The following is a 25,781-nucleotide window of genomic DNA, read 5'->3' as shown; positions in this document are numbered from 1 at the left end:
ACTAGCTATGCTTAATAAGCATTCATATCCCTATTTTCAACAACACAATAAACAATTGTGGAACCTGGACAGCTATGGCTGCCATGTTGTGAAAGACAGCCCCTCACCCTCTCTGCAAATGAAAACATTCTGCACTTGTTCTCTTACTGTTCCAATACTGATAGAGGATCATCAACCTGAAGCTTTAATAAAGTTTCTCATTTCCACACATACTGCTCAATATTTCTGTTTTTATTTCAGATTTTTAGCATCCCTAGTTCCTTGCTTTTGACAATATATATGTATTTTTACTTGCAATAATGCCTTCCACAAATGAATAATTCTGTATATATAAAATATTTTTCACCATCTTTTTCAATATTAATTCTTGATTCAAATTAATTTACTAGTGGAAACTATTTGTCAGCATTGATTCTCTTAACTCTGCAGATGCCGAGCATGTCTGTGAGATTGCTCAGCATTCCTTCACACTGCATTGAGTTTTGGTCTGCTTTTAAATTCTCTGATTTCAATATACCTTTTGCAGATTATTCTAGTGAGTCAGTCCTACTCATTTTCAGCTCTTCTATTCTTTCAACAGCAAGTGTAAAACTGCATAATTTGTGAGGCGTGGGTGAAATACTGTTTCGTACATTACCATTTTCTTGCTTTAGTATTCAAATCAGGTTTGCATAACGTGTTTTGCTGTGATTCTTTCAACACCATTGATACTGAACCAGATATATTTTCCAAAGTACGATGCTTGCGACAGTAAATCCCATTTTATTAAACTGTCCACAGTATTTCATAAATTTAAAAAAACATTCAATCTGCCTTATTGATAAAGATATCCATCACAATATATGACCTTTGCAGCAGCCACTTCAACTGTTCAAACAGCCAGCTCTGCGAAAGATTCAGCCGAAATATGAATTGCATTTGGAGAGAAATTTTATGTCCTGCAGTACGAGAGCAAGCTGCTGCTGGAACTGTCTGTCACTAGCAGTGGAATGGTGGTGAAGTAATGAATACTAAAACCATGCCGGTGCACCATTAGCATGAACGGTTCTGAAAACGCAAGAGGTTCTGTAGATGCTGTGAGTCCAGAGTAGCACACACAAAATGCTGAAGGGACACAGCAGGTCAGGCAGCATCTATGTAGAGGGTCCCAACATCTTGGGCTGGACTGGAAAGGAAGGGGGAAGAAGCCATAAAAAAGGTGGGGAGAGAGGATGAAGTACAAGCTGGAAGGTGACAGGTGAAGCCAGGTGAGGGAGAAGGTAAGTGGATAAGGGGGTGGGAAGAAGTGAGAAATTGGGGGGGGGGGGGGTTGTGATAGATGAAAAGGGTAAAGGGCTGAAGAAGAAGGAATCTGGTAGGAGAGGAGAGCAGACCATGGGGAAAGAGGGAAGGAGGAGGGGCACCAGGGGAATGTAATAGGCAGATAAAGAGAAGAAGTAAGTGAAGAGCCAGAATGAATAGGGGCAAAATAGAGAAGTGAGGGGGTGGGAGAAATGATGCAGAATCGAAGTTCATGCCAGTAGGTTGGAGACTACCCAGACAGAATATGATGAGTTGCTCCTCGAACCTGAGGGTGGCCTCATCGTGGCAGTAGAGGAGGCCGTGAACCGACATTTCCAAACGGGAATGGGGATTGGAATTAAAATGGTTGGCCACTTGAAATCATGTTTGTTGTGGATGGTGCCAGGGTGCTCAACAAAGTGGACCACCAATCTACATTGGACCTCTCTGATGTAGAGGAGGCCACACTGGGAGCACCACACAGTAGATGACCCCGACAGATTCTCAGGTGAAGTGTTGCCTCACCTAGAAGGACTGTTTGGGACCCTGAATGGAGGTGAGGGAGGAGGTGAATGGGCAGTTTGTTCTGGTTGCAGGGATAAGTACCAGGAGGGAGATCAGTTGGGAAGGACAAATGGACAAGGGGATCACGGAGAGAGTGATTCATGTGGAAAGTAGAGATAGGGATGGTATAAAGATGTATTTGGTGGTAGGATCCAGCTGAAGATGATGAAGGTTGCATAGACTGATGAGCTGGATGTGGAGGTTCATGGGTTAGTAGGTAAGGACAAGAGGAACTCTATCACTATTAAGTTGATGGGAAGATGGGGTAAGGGCAGATGCCTGGGAAATGGAGGAGATGTAGGTGAGGGCAGCCTGAATGGTGGAGGAAGGGAAACCACATTCTTCTGGGGGGGATAAAGAAACTTCATCCTGCAAACAAAGATGGTGGAGACGAAGGAACTGAGAAAAGAGAATGGCTTTCTTTTTAACAGTTGACAGGGTGGGAGGTGTGTGGTGCGTGGCCAAGCGGTCAAGGCTTTGGGCTGGTGATCTGAAGGTCATTAGTTTGAGCCTCAGCTTGAGCAAGGCACTTAACCACACACTGCTCCTGCATGTTTATAGCCCAGTGGCGGTGGTTGGTGCAGAATAAAAGAAAAAAAAAGAAGTATAGTAAAGATAGCTATGAGAGTCAGTAGGTTTATAAAAGACATCAGTGAACAGTCTGTCTCTATAGGTGGAGACAGAAAGATCGAGAAAGGGGAGGAAGGTGTCAGAAATGGACCAAGTGAATTTAAGGGCAGGGTGAAGAAAGTTGGAGGCAAATTTAATGAATTTGATGAGCATAAAGCAGCACCAATGCAGTTGTCAATGTAGTGCAGAATGAGTTGGGGAGCATTATCAGTCAAGGTTGCTGAACATGAATGTTTTGCAGAAGTCAAAGTAGGTGAGTATCGGCCAATACAATAGGAAAGTATCTGATGCCATCGATATAGGTTAATGCAGCAGTATTAACAATATGAGTGCACTGGTAAAAAGTTTAAGTTACTTTATGTGTTTTGTAATCCAGCATGTTAACACAAAGCTCGAAGTAAATTTATTATCAAAATATGTACTATATATGTTATCATATACTACCTTATGATTTGTTGTACCTTATTCTAATTAACTTACCTTGAAACTTGTACTTTATCCAGAATTCAAGGTTCAAAGTAAATTTATTATGCCACCATGTACAACCCTGAGATTTATTTTCTTGCGGGCATTCTCAATAATTCCAATAACTATAATGGAATCAGTGACAGACCCCACCAACAAGGTGAGCTAGCGAGCAAAAAACAACAAATACAAAATGAAGGGAAAATAATAATAAATAAGTAATAAAGATCGAGAACATGAGATGAAGAGTCCTTGAAAGTGAGTACATAGGTTATGGGAAGAGTTCAGTGATGGCACAAGGGAAGCTGAGTGAAATGATGTTGTTTAATTTACTTAACTATTAGGGTCAAATGTGGGATATTCCTTGCTCAGTTACTCCCTGTATTAAACATGAGGAATCCTTACCCCTTCTGCCTCTCTGCTCATTTAAGGTATCAGTTGTCTTAAAATCAGTGCAGATAATATTACTCATTTCTTTGAGATCAATGCAAATTCCTCTAAATTGTGCATAGGAGGAAGAATGGTCTTCTTGAAAGGACAGTATGTTTTATGCTTAAGCAACACAGTTGTAATCATTGCAGAAGCTTTTTCTTTCTTTGTACTCCCTTCACAACTCAAGGCCCTAATCTAAAATGACATTCCAGTGCCACAGTGCTTTTTTAAAGATACTTATTCATTGAATGAGAAATTCAAAAGACCGCCCCTGGCTGTTCTAGAATACCTCATGCTGAATTCCACCAAGTTTCGATCAAAATTCTTTCCTCATCAAAGACTGCCAGAGAATTTATCTTGCGCTTATTTCTGGGAATTTTTCTACCTCCATAATGACACCTCACTTAAAAAATAATTGCTTATATGAAATTTTAAGATATTTTCTGATACGATAACTACATTTTAGTTCACCATTTAGGCATATAGCTTATATTGTAGATTGCTTTTTTCATGCTTCCTTTATTATCCATCCTTGTTTTCTAGTCCTTGTATTGATAGCTCACATTAATGCCTTCAGTTCATGGAAAACGAGGTTTACTCAATGTTTCTGGAATCCTCTTTTGCTTACTTATTATGTTAGAATTTTGGCAATAACAAACATAGGCCAGTCAAAGTTTTATAGCTTTTGCACGAGCTGGTCAACTGCTTCTGAATCTCCATCATCTTTCCTGCTTCATTTTTGCATTTTCTGTTGAATTGACCAAGTGAATGCCTAGTTGGAAGGAGGGTGATGATGTATTGCCTGACTCGGCTCAGAAACGTGGAGCGCTGCACTCGGAGGTTTGAGGCTCATGGTTTACAAGTCCATGTCTTCGTCTCTCCTCCAGGTGGTTTATGAAGTACAACCACGTCAACCCAGAAGAGGCCGTGAGGATCCACGTGGATGTTCAAGCAAAGAAGTCTGTAGGAATACACTGGGGAACATTTGCTTTAGCCAATGAGGTTAGTACTTTGCAGTTCAAAGTTTATTTCATATCATAGAATCGTAGAGATTTACAGCACATTAAAGGCCCTTTGGCCCACAATGTTTTGCCAACCATGTAACCTACTCTGGAAAATGTCTGGAATTACCGTAATGCATAGCCGTTGTTTTGTAGGCACAAAATTTTCTAATTTAGTATCTGGAAGTTATTTTTTTTTCCATTTGACATTCCTGTACTTTGATTTCCATATAATTTACTTGCAGAGATGGAATGTGTAACCTCCGACCTCTGAGCTCTGGGTCATATGTGAATCTGGGTCAGTGTGTGTTAACTACTGAATTAACTCTTGTCCTGGTTTTTGGAAAGGGATTACTCATTACATGGTTCATTGAATACATCTGACCTATTGGGGTGACAGCTCATTTCAGCTGGGACCATGGTGAAAGTGTGCAAAGGACCAGGAAAATGTGGAAAAGTGAAAGTTGACTCAGGATTAACACTATTATTAAGATATTTTACTGGAGATGGATTTAAGTGGATGAGGAAGAAGTGGTGTCTTTCTGATTTATCATTCATGGGGTATCAATGTCACTGGTGATGCATTTCCTTTCTATTAATAAATACTCTTGAAATAAGGAAGCAAATAGCAGTCATTCACAGTAGTATATCTGGAGTTATGTATAGGCCTGGCCAGTGTGGATAGAGACAGCAGATTTCCTTCCCAGAATGAGCTAAATAAAATGAATGAATTTGTATCTTCTAGTGGTTTCGTGATCACCATTGATGACACTAGCTTTTTTTAATGCCAGGTTAATTTTAATCCTCCAACTATAATGGTGTGATTCACACTAACATCCCTGAACTAATGGATGCAACTCTAGTAACAGCTGAGGTGAGAAACCCCTGGCATGTCCCTCTTCCATCTATTCCGCTGGTCAGGGTAATGGTGGAATCAGAATCAGGTTCAGGGTTTGTTATCACTGACGTGTGTAGTGAGATTTGTTGTTTTGCAATGTATAAAACAATTACTATGTTACAGAAAGAAATATATAAGATATAAATAATATGAAAAGAGAGCAAAATAGTGAATAGTATTCATGGGTTCGGAAATCTTATGGCGGAGGGGAAGAACCTGTCCCTAATTTGTGTGTGTTGTCTCAGGCTCCTGTACCTCCTCCCTGAAGAACTCCAAATGGAGCATACCAGCAAGGAAGGTTGTCTGGTTAACTACGTGGTATCATGGCATTCAGTCAATGGGATTAGAAAAAGACGGTGGGCGTCTACTGTATGGCCTTTCAGGAAAAGCAGAGAACCAAAGACCAAAATGACTCCTTACGGACCCATTTAAAAGAGAAGACCCTGATAAGCCCTCCTTCACTTTTCCCAACGTTACCTTGGCTGAGGTTATCTCAGCACAATCTTGGAATTTGATCTGTGATGTTAAGCAAGGCAGGTCGTTCACAAAGTTACATGTGTTATATAAGGAAGGATGGAAGGTTTAGAATGTTTGAAACAGTGGCATGTTAAAAATTGGCAGTTTGTGGGCTCATAGTTCAAAAGTTCAAAGTAAATTTATTATCAAAACACATATATGTCATTGTATCCCGAGATTCATATTCTTGCGTGCATTCACGGTATATACAGAGAACCACAATAGAATAATTGAAAAACTGTACACGAAAAAGATAAACAACTGATGTGCAAACTGTACAACCACCAAATAAATAAATAAATAAATAAGCAAGAATTATCAAGAGCATGAGTTGTAGAGTCCTTTAAAGTGAGTTAGTAGGTTGGGGAATCAGTTCAGTGCTGGAGGTGAGTGAAGCTATCCTCTTTTGGTTCAAGAACTTGATGGTTAAAGGGTAATAACTATTCCTGAACCTGGTGGTGTGTGCAGAGATATCATTCAGATATCTGTTATGCTTCTAACAAAATAGTTTGGAACTCAGAATATTCAAATTGGTTTCTGATGGTTTTTATGCTAAAATAGAATGTATATTATTTTTGTACTTTGGCAAAGAGGAGGAAAAATCTACTTAGATTCTCATTTCAGATGACCAATCACTCTCTTTTGTTGACAATCTTTCATTACTCCACCGTCCCTGAAGCGTATTGTCTCCATTCTGTAATATATTTTTACCTTTTCTTTCTATTAACCCTGACAGAAGAGCTCAGTTCTCCTTTGCTGCCCCTCACAATCTACAATCCAAAACCACATGCATTCTGTAGATAATGTAAGTGGGCAGGGTTCATTGCGCTGGTAAACATTCTCCTTACAATGGATCACAGTGTGTGTGTGTAAAATTTGAACTGTTACAGAATTGCTGAGAAAATCTTTTCCAGCACTTCTTAGCATCTCTTGTAAGTGCCTATTAATGCAATTCTTCATCTCCAGCGTAATAAAATGCACAACTGAAGTTTAGTTAATCATTCAGAGAGAAAAAGACATTTTTCTTTAGAATGGCTCCTCATCTGTGGAAGTAGTAGCAAAATGTGCAATTTGTGTAATTGTCTGTGCCATGCTGTCACAGTGTATTTATTGTAATTACTGAATCACGGGTTGCAGCTGATTTTCCATTGTCTTCAGCAGGATTACTTGCACCATTGCAGTTCCAGTTGCTCCGTCTGTAGACATAGTTATTTGAATAAAAGTCTCCACACTTTAACTCGAGTTCTAAGACTTTACCATTTCTTCAGTATTGTCCAGAAGAGCATAATTGTGCAAAATATAATCACAAGTATAACTCTATCCTTCAGAATAAATATAAAAATATTTACTTTTAAAAAAGATTATTAGGACTTTGTAATTACTTTCTGCTCAGTTTCAAAGAAGGTACGATCTGCGTTGTGTTTCCTGAATGTATCAATCAGAATGTGCTTCTTGAACACACCTGAGGTATTAGCCTAAGTACAGAGATATTGAACTGTGTGTGATTCCTAAAGATGTTAGACAGAGCGTGTTCCTGAAAATGCCTGAAATTATTTACTAACGGTATTAACTATGACTACTTCCTGAAGCTATTTGATAAGATGTACTTCTTGATGCTAATGATAAGAATACATTTCCTGTGGAGTATGATTTTCTTTTTTGGAATTAGATTGCATTTGGTTCTTGAAGATGCATGAATGCATTAACTCTGCTGTATTTCCTCTGTGTATCTTCTTATCTGTTTTTGAACATGGTGCCTCAGGATATTAGGCAAACTATGTTTCCTGCAGGTATCCTTGTTAGTAGGTTTGCAGTACTTTATAAAGGTGTTAGCCAGGGTGTGTTTCTTTAAAGTAAAAGGCAGGTCCTGCTTCCTGAAGGTATTAGCCAGGCTATGATTATTTATGGTAGTTGTTAACACGATAAGACCAGACGATATAAGAGCAGAATTAGGCCACTTGGCCCATCAAGTCTGTTCCATCATTTCATCATGGTTGATCCAATTTTTCCTCAGCCCCAATCACCTGCCTTCTCCCCATATCCCTTCATGCCTGACTAATCAACAATCTATCAACCTCTGCCTTAAATATACATAAAAACTTTGCCTCTACAGCCACCTGTGGAAACGAACTCCACAGATTCACCACTCTCTAGCTAAAGAAATTCCCCCTCATCTCCATTCTAAAAGGATGCTCCTCTATCGTGAGGCCGTGTCCTTCAGTTGTAGACTCTCCCACCATAGGAAACATCCTCTCCACATCCACTCTTTTGAGCTTTTCAACATTCAATAGATTTCAATCAGGTCACCTCTGATTCTTCTGAATTCCAGTGAGTACAGGCCCAGAGCCATCAGACGCTCCTCATATGATAAGTCTTTCATTCCGAAATAATTTTAGTGAGCCTCCTTTGAACCCTCACCAATTATGGCACATCCTTTCTTAAATAAGGGGCCCAAAAGTGCTCATGGTACGCTGTGAGGCCTCAGCAGTGATTTATAAAGCCGCAACATTACATCCTTGCTTTTATATTCTAGTTGTGTGTTTTCTGAAGCTATGAGCCAGGGTGTACCTCAGGATATGAGTTAGGGTGTACCTCAGGATATGAGTTAGGGTGTACCTCAGGATATGAGTTAGGGTGTACCTCAGGATATGAGTTAGGGTGTACCTCAGGATATGAGTTAGGGTGTACCTCAGGATATGAGTTAGGGTGTACCTCAGGATATGAGTTAGGGTGTACCTCCTGAAGGTAAAAGCTAGGCTGTACCTCCTGAAAGTATGAGCTAGAGTGTAGTTCATGAAGGTATGAGTTAGGGTGTAGCTTTCAGGTGGAATTCATTTCATGGACATATTAACTCGGGTGTCTTTCCTTAAAAATGTAACCAGTGGGTATTTTCTGAAGGGTTTTTTTGGTTTTTGTTTAATGTACGAACTATCGAGTAGTTCTTGAGGGTTTTTAGCAAGGGTGTATTCTTTGAATGCTTTAGATGGAGTGCGTTTTATGACATTAGTTAAAAAACTATTTGACAAACCCCAACACTGCATTTCCTGACTGTATCTACCATAGTGCTCAACCCAAAATTATTCCAATCCCATCTACATTTCTTTAAAATACTTGACTGTCTTATCGAGGCATTGGCTACTGATGATAGCCTGGTAACGTTTCCTGAAGTAATTAGACAGGATGTGATGAGAGACATGGATTACAGATGGCTGCAGATTTCCAGAAGCTGGCCACTCTTTTTCCTTTGACGCTCATGGTGTTACATTCAGTGGATGCTCTACTTTTGCCTGGGGAAAAGGAATGTAGTTCAGGAATTATATAGCTGATTTACCTGCAGTGTGACAATAAAGCCTTCCCAGGTTTTTAATAGTTTAATAGTTCCATTTAATATCAGAGTAATGTATACCATGTACATCCTGAAATTCTTTTTCTTCCCGGACATCCATGAAAACAGAGGAGTGCCCCAAAGAATGAGTGACAGTTAAAATATTAGAACCCCAAAGCCCCACCTCGTCCCCCCCCCCCCCTCCTACGCTCAAGCAATGAGCCCACACCCACCAATATAACAGTCATACTCTGGATGAAGTGGAGTTAGTTTTGACTTTTGGTTGGATACTTATTTGTGTGTTAGATGGAAAGCTGATCAACGTAAATACCCTTATTCCCTTCCTATTGACTATTGATTCTACATGTTAGCTCCCCAAGAAAGATGGCGCGGGGGTGCAATCCACCACTAGTTTGTCCACTAATACCATTCAACTCTGTAAGGCTCATCATCAAAAGAAGGAAATCTAATATACTGCCTTTTCCTTTTTCTGAATAAAACTTCCAGAACTCCCAGAAAGGGGAGGAGGTAAACAAACTGGATAGCTGTACCGGGTTAATAGCAAAACAGGACATGAAAGAGTGTTGACAGCAGATTAAATTGCCAGGATAGTGACATATCATGTGAGGAACTGTGTTTTCAACCGGTCTCCAAAGATGCTGCAGCAGCCTTTCTGTGTGGCATCACTCTCAGATATCATTCAAAATGTACGAATGGTCAGCAAAGCTTTTAGTGTCGTGGTGAAGGACGGAGAGAATGTTGTCCTGGAAGTAGTCACATAGTTTCAAATAATTTTCGGTAACTTTGAAGTCAATGTTCATGTTTGACTATAATTATAGCTGCTATCTCCTCTGGGCCTAAAGATTTTTTTTGTCATTTGAATGCTTGTTTAGTAAAAGGGCAAATGAGTCAACTTCCAACAAGAATTATCTTGTGATGTTAATGGCCGTGGGCAGGGTGCTATTTTCATGATCTGAATGTCTTATCTCTCAGGAGCTGATAAATGCCTGAACATTGCTGTGTTTAACTTTTCGATTTATTGAATAAATTAGTAAGAGGCCAGCCGAGTTGCAATCTGTGGTGTTTGAAAGTCTAATGGTGGCAAGAAATTGTTGTATGGGATTGTCACATGGTGCATTATTTGAACTGAATGCACTCCACTATGCTCTCACTTATCTTTGAAGTTTTCCAAGAAGAGACTCATTCGAAAGGATTTGCAGCTAATGTCTTTCTGATCCGCCCTATAATTTGCATTTGGGAGGTGAATTTGGTCAGTAAAGGAAATTCCATAATTTTCAGCCCCAAACAAGAACCAAAAACTTTTGAAGACAATAGTTTCAAAACCTCTGGAAGTATTTAAAATAACTAATACAGTTTAACAGTAATTACACTTGCATGTTATCAGCAGTAGTTAATTGGCTATAAATTGTATTGGGAATTCCTGAGTTAGAGAAAGGCGCTATAGAAATAGTTTCCTTCCTTCCTTCCTTTTCCTCCTACTTCCTGCAGATTACTTTCTAATGCTTAATACACAGACACAAAATAAATTGAACACATTTTTTAATATTACATTCACTGGCCACTTTGTTAGGTACAGGAGTGGAACCCTGTGAGGTTGTCTGCAGCTGTAGCCCATCCACTTTAAGGTTCGGCGACTCAGGGGTTCCCACCCTGGGGTCCATGGACCCTTTGCTTAATGGTATTGGTGCATGGCATAAAAAAGGTTGGAAACCCCTGTACGATGTGCTGTGCATGCAGAGATCCTCTTCTGCACACTGCTGATGTAATGCATGGCTATTTGAGTTACTATTACCTTCTTGTCAGCTTGAACCAGTTTGGCCATTCTCCTCTGACCTCTCTCATTGACAAGGCATTTTTCCCTTCACAGCACTGTGTAAAGCCTAGAGACTTTTATGCGTGAAAATCCTAGAAAATCTGCAGTTTCTGAGATTCTCAAACCTGGCACCAATGGTCCTAAGTCACTTGGATCACATTTCTTCCCCTTTCTGATGTTTAGTCTGAGCAACAACTGAACATCCTGACAGTGTCTGCATGTTATATTGCATTGGGCTGCTGTCACCTGATGGCTGGTTAGTTAACTGCATTAACAAGCAGGTGTACAAGTCCACCTACCTGAGTGTATTGATCTACAGTGCACTTGTATTGTTCTCAGTGATGTTCTCCCAGTTCCAGTGAATGTTAATGTGCAGTGATGGAAACTTTTGCCGTATTGGAAACTCAACTGTTTGTATGGAGATTTCTTTTTAGGGTGTTAATAAATTAACCAGAAAAGGTCAAAGTTCAAAGTACATTTATTATCAAAGTATGTGTGCTTTATACAACCTTGACATTGGTTTCCTTACAGGCAGCCACAGAACAAGAAAGCCCAAAAGAACCCATTAAAAAAGGAAGATAATCAAACACCCAGTGTGCAGAGAGACAGAAAAACAAATCAAACAAATAACCAACGCAAGCAAGTAGCATTCTGAGCTGAAGTCCACAAAGGGAGTCTGTCCACAGACCCCCCCAGTTCTGGCCAGAGCTGAGTAAATATCACAGAGCGGCGAGCTGAACCGGCCCATCCCTCGCCTAGGGTCCTGACACCCTGACCGTTTCAATCTGGCCAGGTGCCTAAATCGTCGTACAAGCATCGGGTTCAGTAGGTTCGATACGCTCTGGGGCCTGGACCCCGCTGTCTCAATTTGGCCTGTATCCCACTTGGCCCGGCACTTAATTCGGTCGAGCCTGGGGTCCTTTTTGGTCTCAGCGACAGGCCCCCTGTCTTGCCTTGCTTCAGTTCTGCTACATCAAATAGCCTCCAATTCCAAAGGAAAGTTACAGGCTATTGTTTGCGATGACCACTTACCAGAAAAAGAGTGATTAACAAAGTATTTGGTTGTTTTCTTTGTTTCATTGGCCACCACTCAGAAGTCACTGAGGTTCACCATCTTAAACCAGAAGATTGTCAGGTTGAGTGCCAAGGATCTGTGACGGAAATGTTGGCTAAAATAAATGGAAATTGTTGCAAATCTGCTTCTTCTGAGGATCGTTTAAAGTGGATATTCCTTCTTGCCAGACTCCTTTTCCTGATCTTTCCAGTACAGTGAGGTAACCTGCTGAGTTGTATCAGAGTCAGGTGAATTGTCACTTGTTACGAACCCCGTAACTGGGTCACTTACCAGCAAAGATGGAGACGTCCGTTGAAGTCTGATGATACTATTTTTAACAGTATTTATTAGTAAAAATACACAAAAATAATATCAATACAGATAGTATACGTCGTCAATACTAAATCTAAAAGTGTGGGTATAATAATAATCAATAAGAAATAAGCTCTATTATTGTCTAGGGGATAATGTATTGTCCGATGGAACTATATATAACTCAGAGTCCTGCCATGTGCAGAAGTTCGCTGATGACACGGCCATAGTGGGGTGTGTCAGGAATGGACAGGAGGAGGAGTATAGGAAACTGATACAGGACTTTGTGATATGGTGCAACTCAAACTACCTGCGTCTCAATATCACCAAGACCAAGGAGATGGTGGTGGACTTTAGGAGATCTAGGCCTCATATGGAGCCAGTGATCATTAATGGAGAATGTGTGGAGCAGGTTAAGACCTACAAGTATCTGGGAGTACAGTTAGACGAGAAGCTAGACTGGACTGCCAACACAGATGCCTTGTGCAGGAAGGCACAGAGTCGAATGTACTTCCTAAGAAGGTTGGCGTCATTCAATGTCTGTAGTGAGATGCTGAAGATGTTCTATAGGTCAGTTGTGGAGAGCGCCCTCTTCTTTGTGGTGGCGTGTTGGGGAGGAAGCATTAAGAAGAGGGATGCCTCACGTCTTAATAAGCTGGTAAGGAAGGCGGGCTCTGTCGTGGGCAAAGTACTGGAGAGTTTAACATCGGTAGCTGAGCGAAGGGCGCTGAGTAGGCTACGGTCAATTATGGATAACTCTGAACATCCTCTACATAGCACCATCCAGAGACAGAGAAGCAGTTTCAGCGACAGGTTACTATCGATGCAATGCTCCTCAGACAGGATGAAGAGGTCAATACTCCCCAATGCCATTAGGCTTTACAATTCTACCGCCAGGACTTAAGAACTTTTTAAAGCTATTATTAATGCTTTTTGAGATGGTGATTTAGATGCATATCATTTTTTTTACTGAGTTAAGTATTGTATGTAATTAGTTTTGCTACAACAAGTGTATGGGACATTGGAAAAAAGTTGAATTTCCCCATGGGGATGAATAAAGTATCTATCTATCTATCTATCTATCTATCATAAAGTTCACTCAGTTCATGCAGGCTGCAGCTGTTGGGGACTGCTGTGTTGCAATGGTTGGAGAGAGAGAGATTTGGAGAAAAACTTGCCAATTCCTTTTATGATTTCGATCCGTCAGGAGTCTCGTTGTCATGGCCTTTCACTTGTGGCCTCTCCTTTAGCTAAGCCGTTCTTCCGTGATGAGCCCGCCACCCTGGCAAGGGAGGACGCACACGAGCCCCCACTGGCTTTTGCTATAAAACGCTGTCACTGGATTTCCAGCGTTTCTCCTGGTGCGTCTAAAGGGGTTGTTCCCCAGACCCCTCTTTTACCCTTACTCACGGGGTCTCAGATGTCAATCAGGTTGGGATGATGCAATCCCTCAACCAGACCACTCTGGTTGTCCCCTGAGGGTTTTCAATGAATAGTACAGTACTCAATACACAATTCTGTCTCCAAGAGACAATGGCCGTTATCAGTGGTTCCGTTCCGCTGAGGCCAGGACACATTCCAAACCTTGTGTATTCTGCGTGTCTCCCTCTCATTTCCTGGGTCCCAGACCCGAATTAATAGCGATCTTGCGATTCTCAAAAAGGAGGGGGCGACTTTGTACCCTTCGGCCCCTCAGAGTTGCTTCACATTCATAACACACTTTAAACTCCAAATGTATTTATGTCTGCAAGGATTGCTTCTGACACTGACCCTTGTAGGTTTATGGGGGGGGGGGCAGTGCAATAGTGTTTGGTTGAGCAGTCAAAATTGCTGCTTCAGTTGAATATCTGGTGTGCATTTAGTGGAGAATGACTGACATTATAGTCTCGACAAGACCACATTGCAGGAAAGATGTGATTAACCTAGAGAGGGTGCAGAAAAGATTCACAGGGATGTTTCATGGATTGGAGGGTGTGAGTTATAAGGAGGGCTTGGGCAGGCTGGGTCTGTTTGCATTGAAGCCAAAGGGATGTGAAATGATAGTGATTATATAAAATTATGATAGGTGCAGATTGGATAGACAGCCAGAGTTTCCCATGGTATGAATGTCAAAAGCTAGAGGGCATAGGTTTAAGGTTCAAAGGTGAACAGAAGGGTAAACCTTCCACACAAAGAGTAGTTGGTGTGTGGAGTGGCGGAGGCAAGAGTTGGAAAAACCCTAAAGAGGCAACGCAATATGTTAAGTAGTGTTCCATTACATTTCTTAAAACCAAAAGGACTGTCACCACTCATATAGCCCCTGTGGGGTGGTGTACTACAACAGTAATTGAGGGGTTTCCTCACATTAGCCCCTCACTGTCCAGGAGCGGAAGAATCCTCTCCCACCAGGCTGCTCGGAGATTCAGTGTGGCTCTCAGCACGTACCCTTGCAACCTGGAATGTGCGGGCCGGCAGCATTTCTCTGCAGGCGTCTCCACGTACCGGCAGACCCAAAAGGCGACTTTCACCGAGATGATAATCTTCCAGCAGCACGATGTCCATCCCTGTGCGTGCGTGGCCCTGGAAACAACCCGCAGATCAGAGCCCTCTGTCACACAGCATCTTGCATCTTCCTCCACACCCTCTTCGCAAAACCACAGTCGGCAAACGCATTTGCTTCACAGAGTCATAACTCAGTCTGCGTTTGGTTTCTCTGCTGTGGAGGAGTCTGCATTAACCCGTGGACTATCCCCATTTCACAGATATAGCTCAGCCTGCTGAACATTTTCAGCCTTTATCTCTTTTTCTGTTCTTAAAGGATGTCAGATGTGATTATATGGACAAAAGAGACTGGAAAGGAGAATAAATGTCAACATTATTTTCTAGGACAGGATATTAAAGAGGGATTGTGAATATTGGTGGTTTAATACCTGAGTTATTTGTCTATATTCTCAATGTTCCACATCTCTAACCCCATCTGGATCCACAGCTTTTCAAACCTGTGTGGCTCTTTTGCATACCCCTGACTTGAATCATTCTTCTGCTGATGTTTGCTGAAACCCTTCAAAGCCTTCTCCTCTCGGCTTTGGAATCACTTCCCCATCTCACTATCCTTAAAACTTAACTCTTTGTCCAACCTTTTGGCCACTTGACCCTTTATGTGGTTCCATGTTAAGTTTGGTTAACTGTAGTTTTGCAAAACACTTTGAAGGTTCTATTTAAGTGCAAATTGTGGCTGTGTAGAGAGTCAAAATATGATTTTGGAATTGAGAGTAAAGGAATAGAAAAGAAATCTCAGGAGACACGAGTAACGTACGAAATGCCAGTGGGATCTTCCGTTTAGAGAAAGTGCAAACCCTGTGTACGTAATGAAGGTAACCTGTTGGCAGACACTTTGTCAGTAGGAGACTCACTTTACACCCCACTTGTTGCAGGCTGTAGTTTTAATCACTTGTTTATCATTTTGTGTAAGAAGGGACTCATAATCATGCTTATTCATGGAATATTCTTATCCATTACTTGCTTACTTGGAATGTGTTTACGATTGTCCAAAACTGTAATTAAAGCTTTTGGAAAATTACTTGTCTGTCAATGTTATGCTTTCTTTTAAATAAATAGCATGTGAATTTAAAACCATGTTCAGCCTCAAACAAAGCTTCTTTTCTGCATGATAATTGAAGTAGCTGGTTTATTTGAATTAACAGGTGGCCAATGGACCTTGACTTTGTCCCACCCAGAGGAGTCAAAGATTGGCTTTGAGACATCTATTTAGTACTTATGATCTGTATTCTCCGCCACACTCCCAACATTAGAGAGCTGTGGGGAATTGCGTATGTATTTTTAAAATAGCAAGTCATTTGTGGTTTACTAAAGTTAAGTTTCTTTGCAATTTGCAAGTTCAAATATTTTAGGAGAGAGTGAGAGTGAAATGACTGATTTTGCCCGAAAATATGCTGTAATAGGTGGCTAAGATTTCACCAACACTGCGGGACTTAGTGATACTGCTTCTTTAAAACCATTTGCTGCATTTCAGAGAATGAATCAGTTGTGATAAATAATGTATTTATCATTGCTTGAATTAAACTTCCTTTCAAATAATGCTTTCAGATGTACTTCAAACGAACAAAGATTCCCAGGCTCTTCAATCTATTTTATGATAATGATTTTGTTGGAGATTCCAATTACCCCCCAAAAAAGTTTAAATGTGCTTATCTTGACAAGTTATACATCTTGTACTTTATTTTTCAAGTCTTCACTAACCACATATTCTTTTCATCTGGTGTTCTATCATTCTAACCCAGGGGTTCCCAACCTTTTTATGCCATTAACCAAGGGGTCCATGGACCCCAGGTTGGGAACCTCTGGTTCTAACCTAATGTAGATATTGAAATGTTTTGTAATCTCCTGCTCTCAGTGTTCTTCAACATGCTTTCAGAGACACGAGATTCTGCAGATGCTGGAAATCTTGGGAAACACACAACGCACACAATACTGGAGGAACTCCACAAGTCAGACAACATCTACGGAGGATATAAACAGTCGACGTTTCACGCTGAGACCCCATAGGTGCTGCCTGACCTGCTGAGTTCCTCTAGCATTTAGTGTGCATTGTTCAACCAAGTTTTATTTGTTTCCCACTGTAGAAGGATGAGTGTAAATTATTGACAACATCACCTGATATTATCACTACCGTCATCAAGTGGTGACCTTTCACCTCCCTGGCAATGAATAAACTTTTAGGTTTCTCTCTCCTTGCCTCTAGTCTTTCACAAGCTGTTTCTGGCCTATGTAACCATTCCAAGTATTCTGCTAGTAAGTGGTGCCTACAAGTACCGACTGTGAGTTATATTTTGTAGTTTGTATAGGTCAAATGAGACTTGTATTGTTTATTGTCCAAATTGCTTAAAGGCAGACATAGCGAGGTAGTTGTAGAATTGTGGAATTCCTAGTTAGTACAAACGTTAGTAGTTTATGTGTGGCTATCCTAAAGTTTTATTGAGAACTTACAAGAACAACACTACTTAGGTAAACGGAGTTATTATTGCATTTATTAGTTGTGTTGTTAGAATTACATACTTGGGTATATTGTTCAATTTTAGAGTTTATTGAAGTTTAGCATTAGTCTATTGGATTATTTTAGAATTTAAGTTTTATTGTTAACTTTTAGAGTTGCTGTAAGGAACTACATTTACAACTGCAGTTAAGAGTTGGGGCAGCAATTGTCGTAAATGTGGATTGCAAAGGGAAAATCAGAGAAAATCGTTCAGTGACACTGTGCCAGAAATTAGCAGCTCAAATTTGCAAAACAAAGGAAGACTTCTTTATCCAGTATCAATATTCAGGGTGGTCTGGGATGTCTTTTTACACACTCCTCTAAACAACAGTCAAAGAGGGTTTCCCGAAAGAGACCAGGAATCAGATGTGTTGGCAGTCTTTCAGTGTTTTGAGCACTTAATTTGTTTGCGAACAGAATTGCATTTTGGCACAACATTACAGAACAATTTTCTATTATTTTCCATTTATATTAATTGCAGCCCCAACCCTATTCTCTGGCTGTACATCTAGCTTTATACAACTATAGAAGTTTGTTAGCCAAATTTGCCAAAGCATTTTGTTGTAGACATTTTATGTGATTATAGTTTAGTGATCTGTAAGTAGAGCAACTTATTTTATACAAAGAATTCAGAATTAAACCCCGACATGAGGAACCATTCCCTTCCACAAACACTTGACAGAACTTGTCCTTGCCCTCAACAACTTTTGTTTCCTCCCACTTTCTATAGATCGGACACAGACACTCATTTGGCCTGTAGATACATCTGTCTTTTTACTGGCTACATGGAAAAGTCCTTGCTTCATGCCTGTTCTGGTACATCCCCCCCACCCATCCCCAACTCATTCTCTGCTATATTGACAATTGCATCAGTGACCGTCTACACTGAGGTTGAACTCATCAATTTGATCACTTTCGCTATGAGTTTCCGCCCTGCCCTATCTCTGCCGTTTCTCTTACTTGTCTGTGGCTTCACATATTGCATAACCCCTCAGAGGAACCCTGGATCTGCAACACACAATGTTCTTCTAGGACAGGGGTTCCCAACCGGGGGTGCAAGATGCAATTTCAGGGGGTCCGACAAAGAGTGGCTTGTGTGCTTGAGTGACAAGTCACGAGTCATCACTCAGCCAGCTGCCAGTGTGCCTTGAGAAGTGGTAGTAACGTTTGTCCCAAGCACACTCCAGTCTCCCGCTGCCCGAGTCGAGAGAGACGTAAACTCACTCCAGTCTCCCGCTGCCCGAGTCAGCGTTGAGGATTCTCATCAGTGTTAGCTGGGAGTTGCACCTCAGAGTTGAGAAGTCCCATCAATTTACTGTTTACAATTTTTTCTGAATAAATTAGAAACTAATTGCTCAATTTATATTTGCATTTTATGCACTGTTAAAAGCTTATTTTTTTAAGTTCAATTTGTTCACCTGCAGTATTGTATGTGGTTCAAAAATTAGAAATTAGACTTCTTCATCTTCAAATGTGATATTACTTTTGTAGGGGGTGCGAACATTAATTAAACATTTCCTAGGGGTGTGGGGCATAGAAAAGGTTGGGAACCACTGTTCTGGGACTTAAAGTCAGAATCTGGCTTAATATCACCGGCATACATCATGAATTTTGTTAACATTTCAGCCGCAGTACAATGCAGGGCATGATATATATAGGAAAAAATCTGAATTACAGTAAGTATATATATGTATAATGCATAGTTAAATTAAGGTAAGTAGTGCAAAAACAGAAATTTAAAATAATGAGGTAGTGTTCATGAGTTCAATGTCCATTTTGAAATTGGATGGCAGAGGGGAAGAAGCTGTTCCTGAATGGATGAGTGTGTGCCTTCAGGCTTCTGTACCTCCTTCCTGATGACAACAATGAGACGAGGACATGTCCTGGGTGATGGGGGTCCTTAATAATGGACGTTATCTTTCTGAGGCACAGCTCCTTGAAGGTGCCTTGGATACTTTGGAGGATGGTATCCATGATGGAGCTGACTAATTTTACAACTCTCTGCAGTTTACTTCGATCCTGTGCAGTGCCCCCCCCCCCCCCAATTCCAGATGGTGATGCAGCCAGTTAGAATGGTCTCCATGATACATCTGCAGAAGTTTTTGAATGTTTTAGGTAATAAACCAAATCTCCTCAAACTCTTAACGCTTAATGAAATAGAGCCACTGTCTTGTCTTCTTTATAGCTGCATCGATATGTTGGAAGCAGGTTAGATCCTCAGAGATATTGACACCCAGGAGTTCTGATCCCTCTATGAGGATTGGTTTGTGTTCCCTTGTCTTACCCTTTCTGAAGACCACAATCAGCTCCTTGGTCTTACTGACGTTGAGTGCCAGGTTGTTGCTGTGACACCTCTCAACTAGTTGGTATATCTTGCTCCTTGTACGCCCTCTCATCATTATCTGAGATTCTGCCAACAATGGATGTATCATCAGCAAATTTCTACATGGTGTTTGAGCTATGCCTAGCCACACAGTCATGTGATAAACAGAGAGTAGAGCAGTGGGTTAAGCACACATCCTTGAGGTGCGTCAGTGTTGATCATCAGCGAGAAGGAGATGTTATCACCAATCTGCACAGATTGTGGTCTTCTGGTTAGAAAGTCGAGTATCCAGCTGCAAAGGGAAGTACAGAGGCCCAGGTTCTGTAGTTTTTTGATCAGAACTGTAGGAATGATGATGTTAAACTCTGAGCTATGGACAGCATCCTGACATAGGTATTTGTGTTGTCCAGCTGATCCAAGTCTGCATGGAGAGGCATTGAGATTGCATCCACTGTGGACCTATTGTGTTGACAGGCAAATTGCAATGGGTCCAGGTCCTTGCTGAGGCAGGAGTAGGTTCTAGTCATGACCAACTTCTCAAAGCACTTCATCATCATAGATGTGAGTGCTACTGGGTGATAGTTGTTAAGGCAATTCACCCTGCTCTTCTTGGGCAATGGTATAATTGTTGCTCTTTTGAAGTGGGTAAGAACTTCTGACCATAGCAGCAAGAGATTGGAACTACCTTTGCGTACCCCGACAGTTGGTTGGCACAAGTTTTCAGAGCCTTGCTACTTACTCCATCGGGCTTGCCGCCTTGTCAGGGTTCATCCTCCTGAAAGACAGCCTGACGTCAGCCTCTGAGACAGAGATCAGATGGGTCACTGAGTGCAGCAGAGATCCTCACAGCTGTAGTTTTATTCTCCCTTTCAAAGCAGGCATCAAAGGCGTTGAGCTGATCTGGTAGTGAAGCATCAGGTCCACACGTGTTGGAGATGATAAGAAAGAGAAGATCATTTTGAGCCATTTGAAAATAAACGACCATGACAAAGTAGTTGCTGAGATGTTTCACCTCAAGGAGAATCTAGGACTAGTTTCCGAATAAGGAGGCATTCATTTACCACGGTGATGGGGAGGAAATTTTTCTGTCAGAGGAACATGAATTACAAGCCATGAAAACTGCATGACAGTATCTATTCAGGCTTGAGAAAGACAGACTTTTGAGCTGCAGGGAACTCAGAGCTAATGGACAGAGACAGAGAAGTAGAATAGAGACCATAGTCTAATCATCTACGATTTTACTGAATTGTGAAGGAGGTTGACAGGGCTACGTGGCCTACTGCTGTTGGTTGTTATGTTCTTACTGGAGCACTGAAGCAGATTTTAGCAAAACAAAAAAGCTGGTCATTGACTTCAGGAGGGCAGCAGTGTATATACTCCTGTCTATAACAACAATGGATTCATGTTGGATAAGAGGGTTGAGAGCTTCAAGTTCCTAGGAATGAACATTACCAATGGCCTGTCCTGGTCCAATCGTGTAGATGGACAAGGAAGATCACCCAACACCTCTTATTTCCTCAGGAAACTAAAGGTGCTTGGCATGTCCCCTTTGACCCTTAGCCTTTATAACCAATACACCACAGGAAGCATCACAGCCTGGTATGGCAGCAGCTCCGCCTGGGACTACAAGAAACTGCAGAGTTAATAGACACAGCTCAGCACATCATCGAAACCAGCCTCCCTTCCACAGACTCTGTCTATTCTTTTCTCTGCCTCCGAAAAGCAGAGAGCATGATCAAAGACCCTGTCCACTATTTGGCAGAAGATGAAGGGGTGCAGTGCTGCCAGAGCTCACTGGAGCGCCACTCCGGAACCTCTGTAAAAAAGACAAGCGGGGAATTTAACAGAAGCGGGGTTTGGGGAGAGGGGGTGGTGGCTGGTGGGGAAAATACCACTAACATTAGGATATTTGATTGTTTTTGGTGGAATCCTGGAGCTGTGACTGTTTTTTATTTAGGAATTTGTGAAATTTCTCCTCGCTCGACCCGTTGTCCCATCATACCCTGTAGCCTCCCGCCATTTCACAGATACTTAGTCTCTCTCCAGCACTCGTTGTTTGAGCATTGTTTGCAGAGAAAATAAGAACCTTAGATCTTTTGAAAAGTGGCATGTCGCTTTCTGAAGTGGGCCTTAAGGTTGGTAAGAATGAATTGAGCATTCGCACAATAAAGCAGAAAGAAGCTGAAATTCGTGCAAGTGTTAGTGCTACCCCTACAAAGGCAAAAATGGTCTCTCTGGTCTGTGATAAAGTGCTTGCAAAGACTGAGAAAGCATTAAGTGTGTGGCTAGAGGACATGTCACAGAAGCATATCCCTGTTGATGGCAAGACTATGCGTGAAAAAGCACTTAACCTCTATGAGCACTACTGTGAGGGGGTTGAGGAGAGTAAGAGGAAGGAGTTTAAGGCTAGTAAGGGATGGCTGGCTAGCTATGTAAAGCGCTACAGCCTCAAGAACTTAAAAGATCATGGGAGAATCGGCATCGGCTAATTAGTGAGTGCAACCATGCAATACTTTGTCATATTATTAAATTAAGTATTGTATGTTTTATTGTACCAGTTATACACTGAAATGTAGTGATAGGCTATAATCTTGTTAATGTCTTAACTATCACTATATTTCTGTGGAGCTCTGGAATTCATGTATTTCTTTCATCTTGGTTTAGTGCTTGACATTATAAAAAGTCCTATTCATATATATATATATGTCACACCCAATTTGTGTACCTGCTAATTACATGAATGGGGCAAGGAAGTTGCACAGTACACAAATTGGGTGTGACATATATATAGAGAGGATATAGGAAATGGCAAGCATTCTGTCAGCTCCGGCACCTAAAAAATTAGCACTGCACCCCTGAGAAGATGTAAAAGACTGACAACATGTACCACCAGGTTCAAGGAAAGCTTCTACCCTGCTATTATAAAGCTAGTATAATATGATGGATTCTGGATCTCACAATCTACTGCATTGTGATCTTGCACATTATTCTTTACTTGCACTTCACTTTCTCTGTAGCTGTTACACTTTGTTCTTCATTCTGTCACTGTTGTTGGGACGAGAGACCCAGGCGGGAACGGTAAGGACACAAGTGCTGGAGTACCTGTGACTGGACTCTAGACACATTGTCGAGATTGGGACGAGAACAGGGTTCTTGACAAGATCGTAGATGAGAATCCGAATGAGACAGAAATCCAAAATGCAATCGCAGACTGAACTGAAGTTGAGCTGACAATTGAGTACTCAACTTGAGTTCTGATGCTCTTTAAGTATCCACATCCTGGTGCCAAAACGTGGCTGCCAATTAGTGGAGTGGGCGTGAATCTTTTAAAGGGACTGTGCCAGCTATCCATATTCCAGATATTAGATCATCTAAACCCTGGAAGCAGGTGTGGTCGGGTGTATACCGTAACAGTATTGCCTTGTTCTGCCACAACTCACTGTGTAATGATTAGATATGTATGAATGGAATACAAGTCTTTCATTGCATCTCAGTATATGTGATAATAATAAACCAATTCCAATTTTAAAATATCCTGATTACTTCTTGGCAAGTAACATACCATCTGCCACTAACTTTACTGTTCTTGATGGATCTGGGTTACTTCTTGGAGTCTGGCACATGGAAGAAATATTTGCTGTTCTCTAAGGCAGTGGTCCCCAACCACTGGGCTGTGAGGAAACAATATGATTTGGCGGTATGAAGCGATATGAGTCATTTACACTGCATGTAGCACGTGCTTTGTGGCCCGGTGGTTGGGTACCCAAAGCCAATTCAGAAAAATGGCATTTGTGTTATTGTCTTTGCTCTGGGCTTGCTCAAATCTGTTTGTATATTTGAAATGCCTTCCAGCAGTTGTTGAGACAATGAGAACCCATTTCTTCTTTAGGTGGTTAAATCATGGCTTCAATGAACAGAAGTTAGCTTAAACTGGTGCCACCTTCTTAAGAACCCAGTGGAGGTGTACTAATTTTATAAGTAGTGTGCTGGGTGACTGATCTTGATAACGACAAAGAGGCGTGAATTTTAAATCGTGTATAACTCAAATCACCTGGGTTCATTGCAATTTCAATTCATATTTTCAATGCAAGATAATTCTCCCTCAGAGATTTTTATGTTTCTCAAGGCAAGTGAGGATGATAATTGTGTCAGTCCCTGGCACTGCCAGTTCTGCGGTTGTACAGCTGGATTCAGCTCTTCAAACAGGGAACATTTCACCGGGTGTGGAGTATAACAAAATAATGAGCCCATTCTACACAAACCCCCTGAGAACAGAATAGATTGCAACGTGTGTCTTCTATTTCCACAGTAATCACTATTGCATCCTTTCTGAATCGCATGTCAATTAGTTTTGAAATGTAGACAGCTCAGGGCCGTGAGCCCACGCATGTTCTGAAAGCTCATTTCATACAGGCTGTTTGCTGCCAGCAACGTGGGCTGGATTTCAACCCAGGTTCTAGTGAGGTATGTAAGGCGTAACATCTCTGTTTGAATCAGTAACCTTAAATTAACTTTTCTGTTGAAAATGCTTTAATATGCTTAAATTGCTATTGTTAACATTTTAAAAATGAGTGCCTGTTTTAATGTCAAATTTTACTACTCCATAGAGAGTAGCTGGGGAAAGCGGAAATTATATGTAACAAAAATGTCACATCACTAATGGTCAATTGTTTGTTCTTTTTTAAATGTGAAACCTTTATTTATTTATCTATCTATATATCCAGCGAGGAGTAAGCCCTTCCAGTCCTTCATGCCATGCTGCACAGCAGCCCACCAATTTAACCCTTACCTAACCACAGGACAATTTACAATGACTGATTAACCTGCCAACCAGTACGTCATCGGACTGTGGGAGAAAACGGAAGCACCCAAAGGAACCCGGGAGGTCACCGGGAAAACGTACAAACTCCTTACAGGCAGCGCTGGGAACTTAACCTGGGTCGCCTGTACTGTAAAGCATCGTTCTAACCACTGTGACACTGTAAAGCATTGCGCTAACCATTATCCCATTTTGCTAATCATTGTTAAAAGTAGTCCATTGAATTTATCCAGTTGAACAACTGAGCCATCAAAGTACAATAATCGGGCTCATCTGAGAAAAGGAGATAAATTGTGCTGGAACTTGTCTCTAATCACTCTTCAGTCACACTAGTTGGAGTGTCTAGGTATGTTTGCTGTTGTCTAGACACAGTCTTACTTAGCTATGGTGATTCACACTTCCATCAGTCATCCCAATTCAAATGATAAATGATAACCATAGAGGTTAATGTGTGCCACGTTTTAAACTTATTGAGTTTCTGAGCAATCTGTCCTCTTGTATTTTAGTTTTATTGCATTCAAAATAGCATAAAATTGGAATTTTATTCAAGACATTAGCTGGCCATGTTGTAATGTTGAGCAATCCAAGCTGATGGAGATAGTTCACCATTATTTGTTATGGTGATTTTAAAACATTACACAGGCTGTTATTAGTGAGTAAGCTGTCCTCGAGCATGGAAGAGACATTCCATGAAATACAAAGTACCATTACTTGCTGGTCAATTTGCACCTCCCTGCTGTTAACTGCAGGCAAAGAACAGCTTATTCTCAGCTTCCCTACAAGGTTCATATAATTGTTGCATTTGTGCTTTAATTTCTAATTAAATACTGCAGAGAATCAGGACTGCTACTCAATGGCATTTATAATACTTTTATAACAAGATTTATATACTTTCAATATCACTTAAACTTTTCCACTGTGGAAAGAAAATACAGACAAGAGAAAATCTGCAGATGCTGGAAATCTGAGCCACACACACACACAAATGCTGGAGGAGCTCAGCTGGCCAGACAGCTTCTATGGGAAAAAGTACAGTTGATGTTTCAAGCCAAAACCCTTCGACAGGTTGAGTACCTCTTATCCGAAGTGCTCGGGGGCTGGAAGTGTTTCGGATTTTGGAATATATAGTGAGATTGCTTGAGATTGCCATCATTTCCGACTCTGAATATATGTGCTACCTGTAAGCCGTCTTTGTCTTACACTTGTGCATCACACACAAATGTACTGAACATTAAAAATTATTATACACCATTAAAATAATGAAAATATAATGTGTGCAGTGTAGCCACATCGGG

The 25,781-nt window shown here is 41.1% G+C and overlaps 1 protein-coding gene across 5 annotated transcripts in view; it reads left to right on the top strand.

Moving 5' to 3' along the window:
• napepld (N-acyl phosphatidylethanolamine phospholipase D) overlaps positions 1-25,781 on the top strand; it is a 52,237-nt gene that overhangs the window by 18,645 nt on the left and 7,811 nt on the right. For all 5 annotated transcript variants that reach the window (XM_073066633.1, XM_073066630.1, XM_073066634.1 and 2 more), the window contains exon 4: positions 4,260-4,374. In XM_073066633.1, the coding sequence (XP_072922734.1) occupies positions 4,260-4,374 (115 nt within the window). The remainder of the gene's footprint in view (positions 1-4,259; positions 4,375-25,781) is intronic.

This window comes from Hemitrygon akajei, chromosome 14 (genome assembly GCF_048418815.1).
Source record: "Hemitrygon akajei chromosome 14, sHemAka1.3, whole genome shotgun sequence".
In the NCBI taxonomy this organism is placed as follows: Eukaryota; Metazoa; Chordata; class Chondrichthyes; order Myliobatiformes; family Dasyatidae; genus Hemitrygon; species Hemitrygon akajei.
Note: the sequence above shows the minus strand (reverse complement) of the source record. Positions and strands in the feature narration are given on the sequence as shown.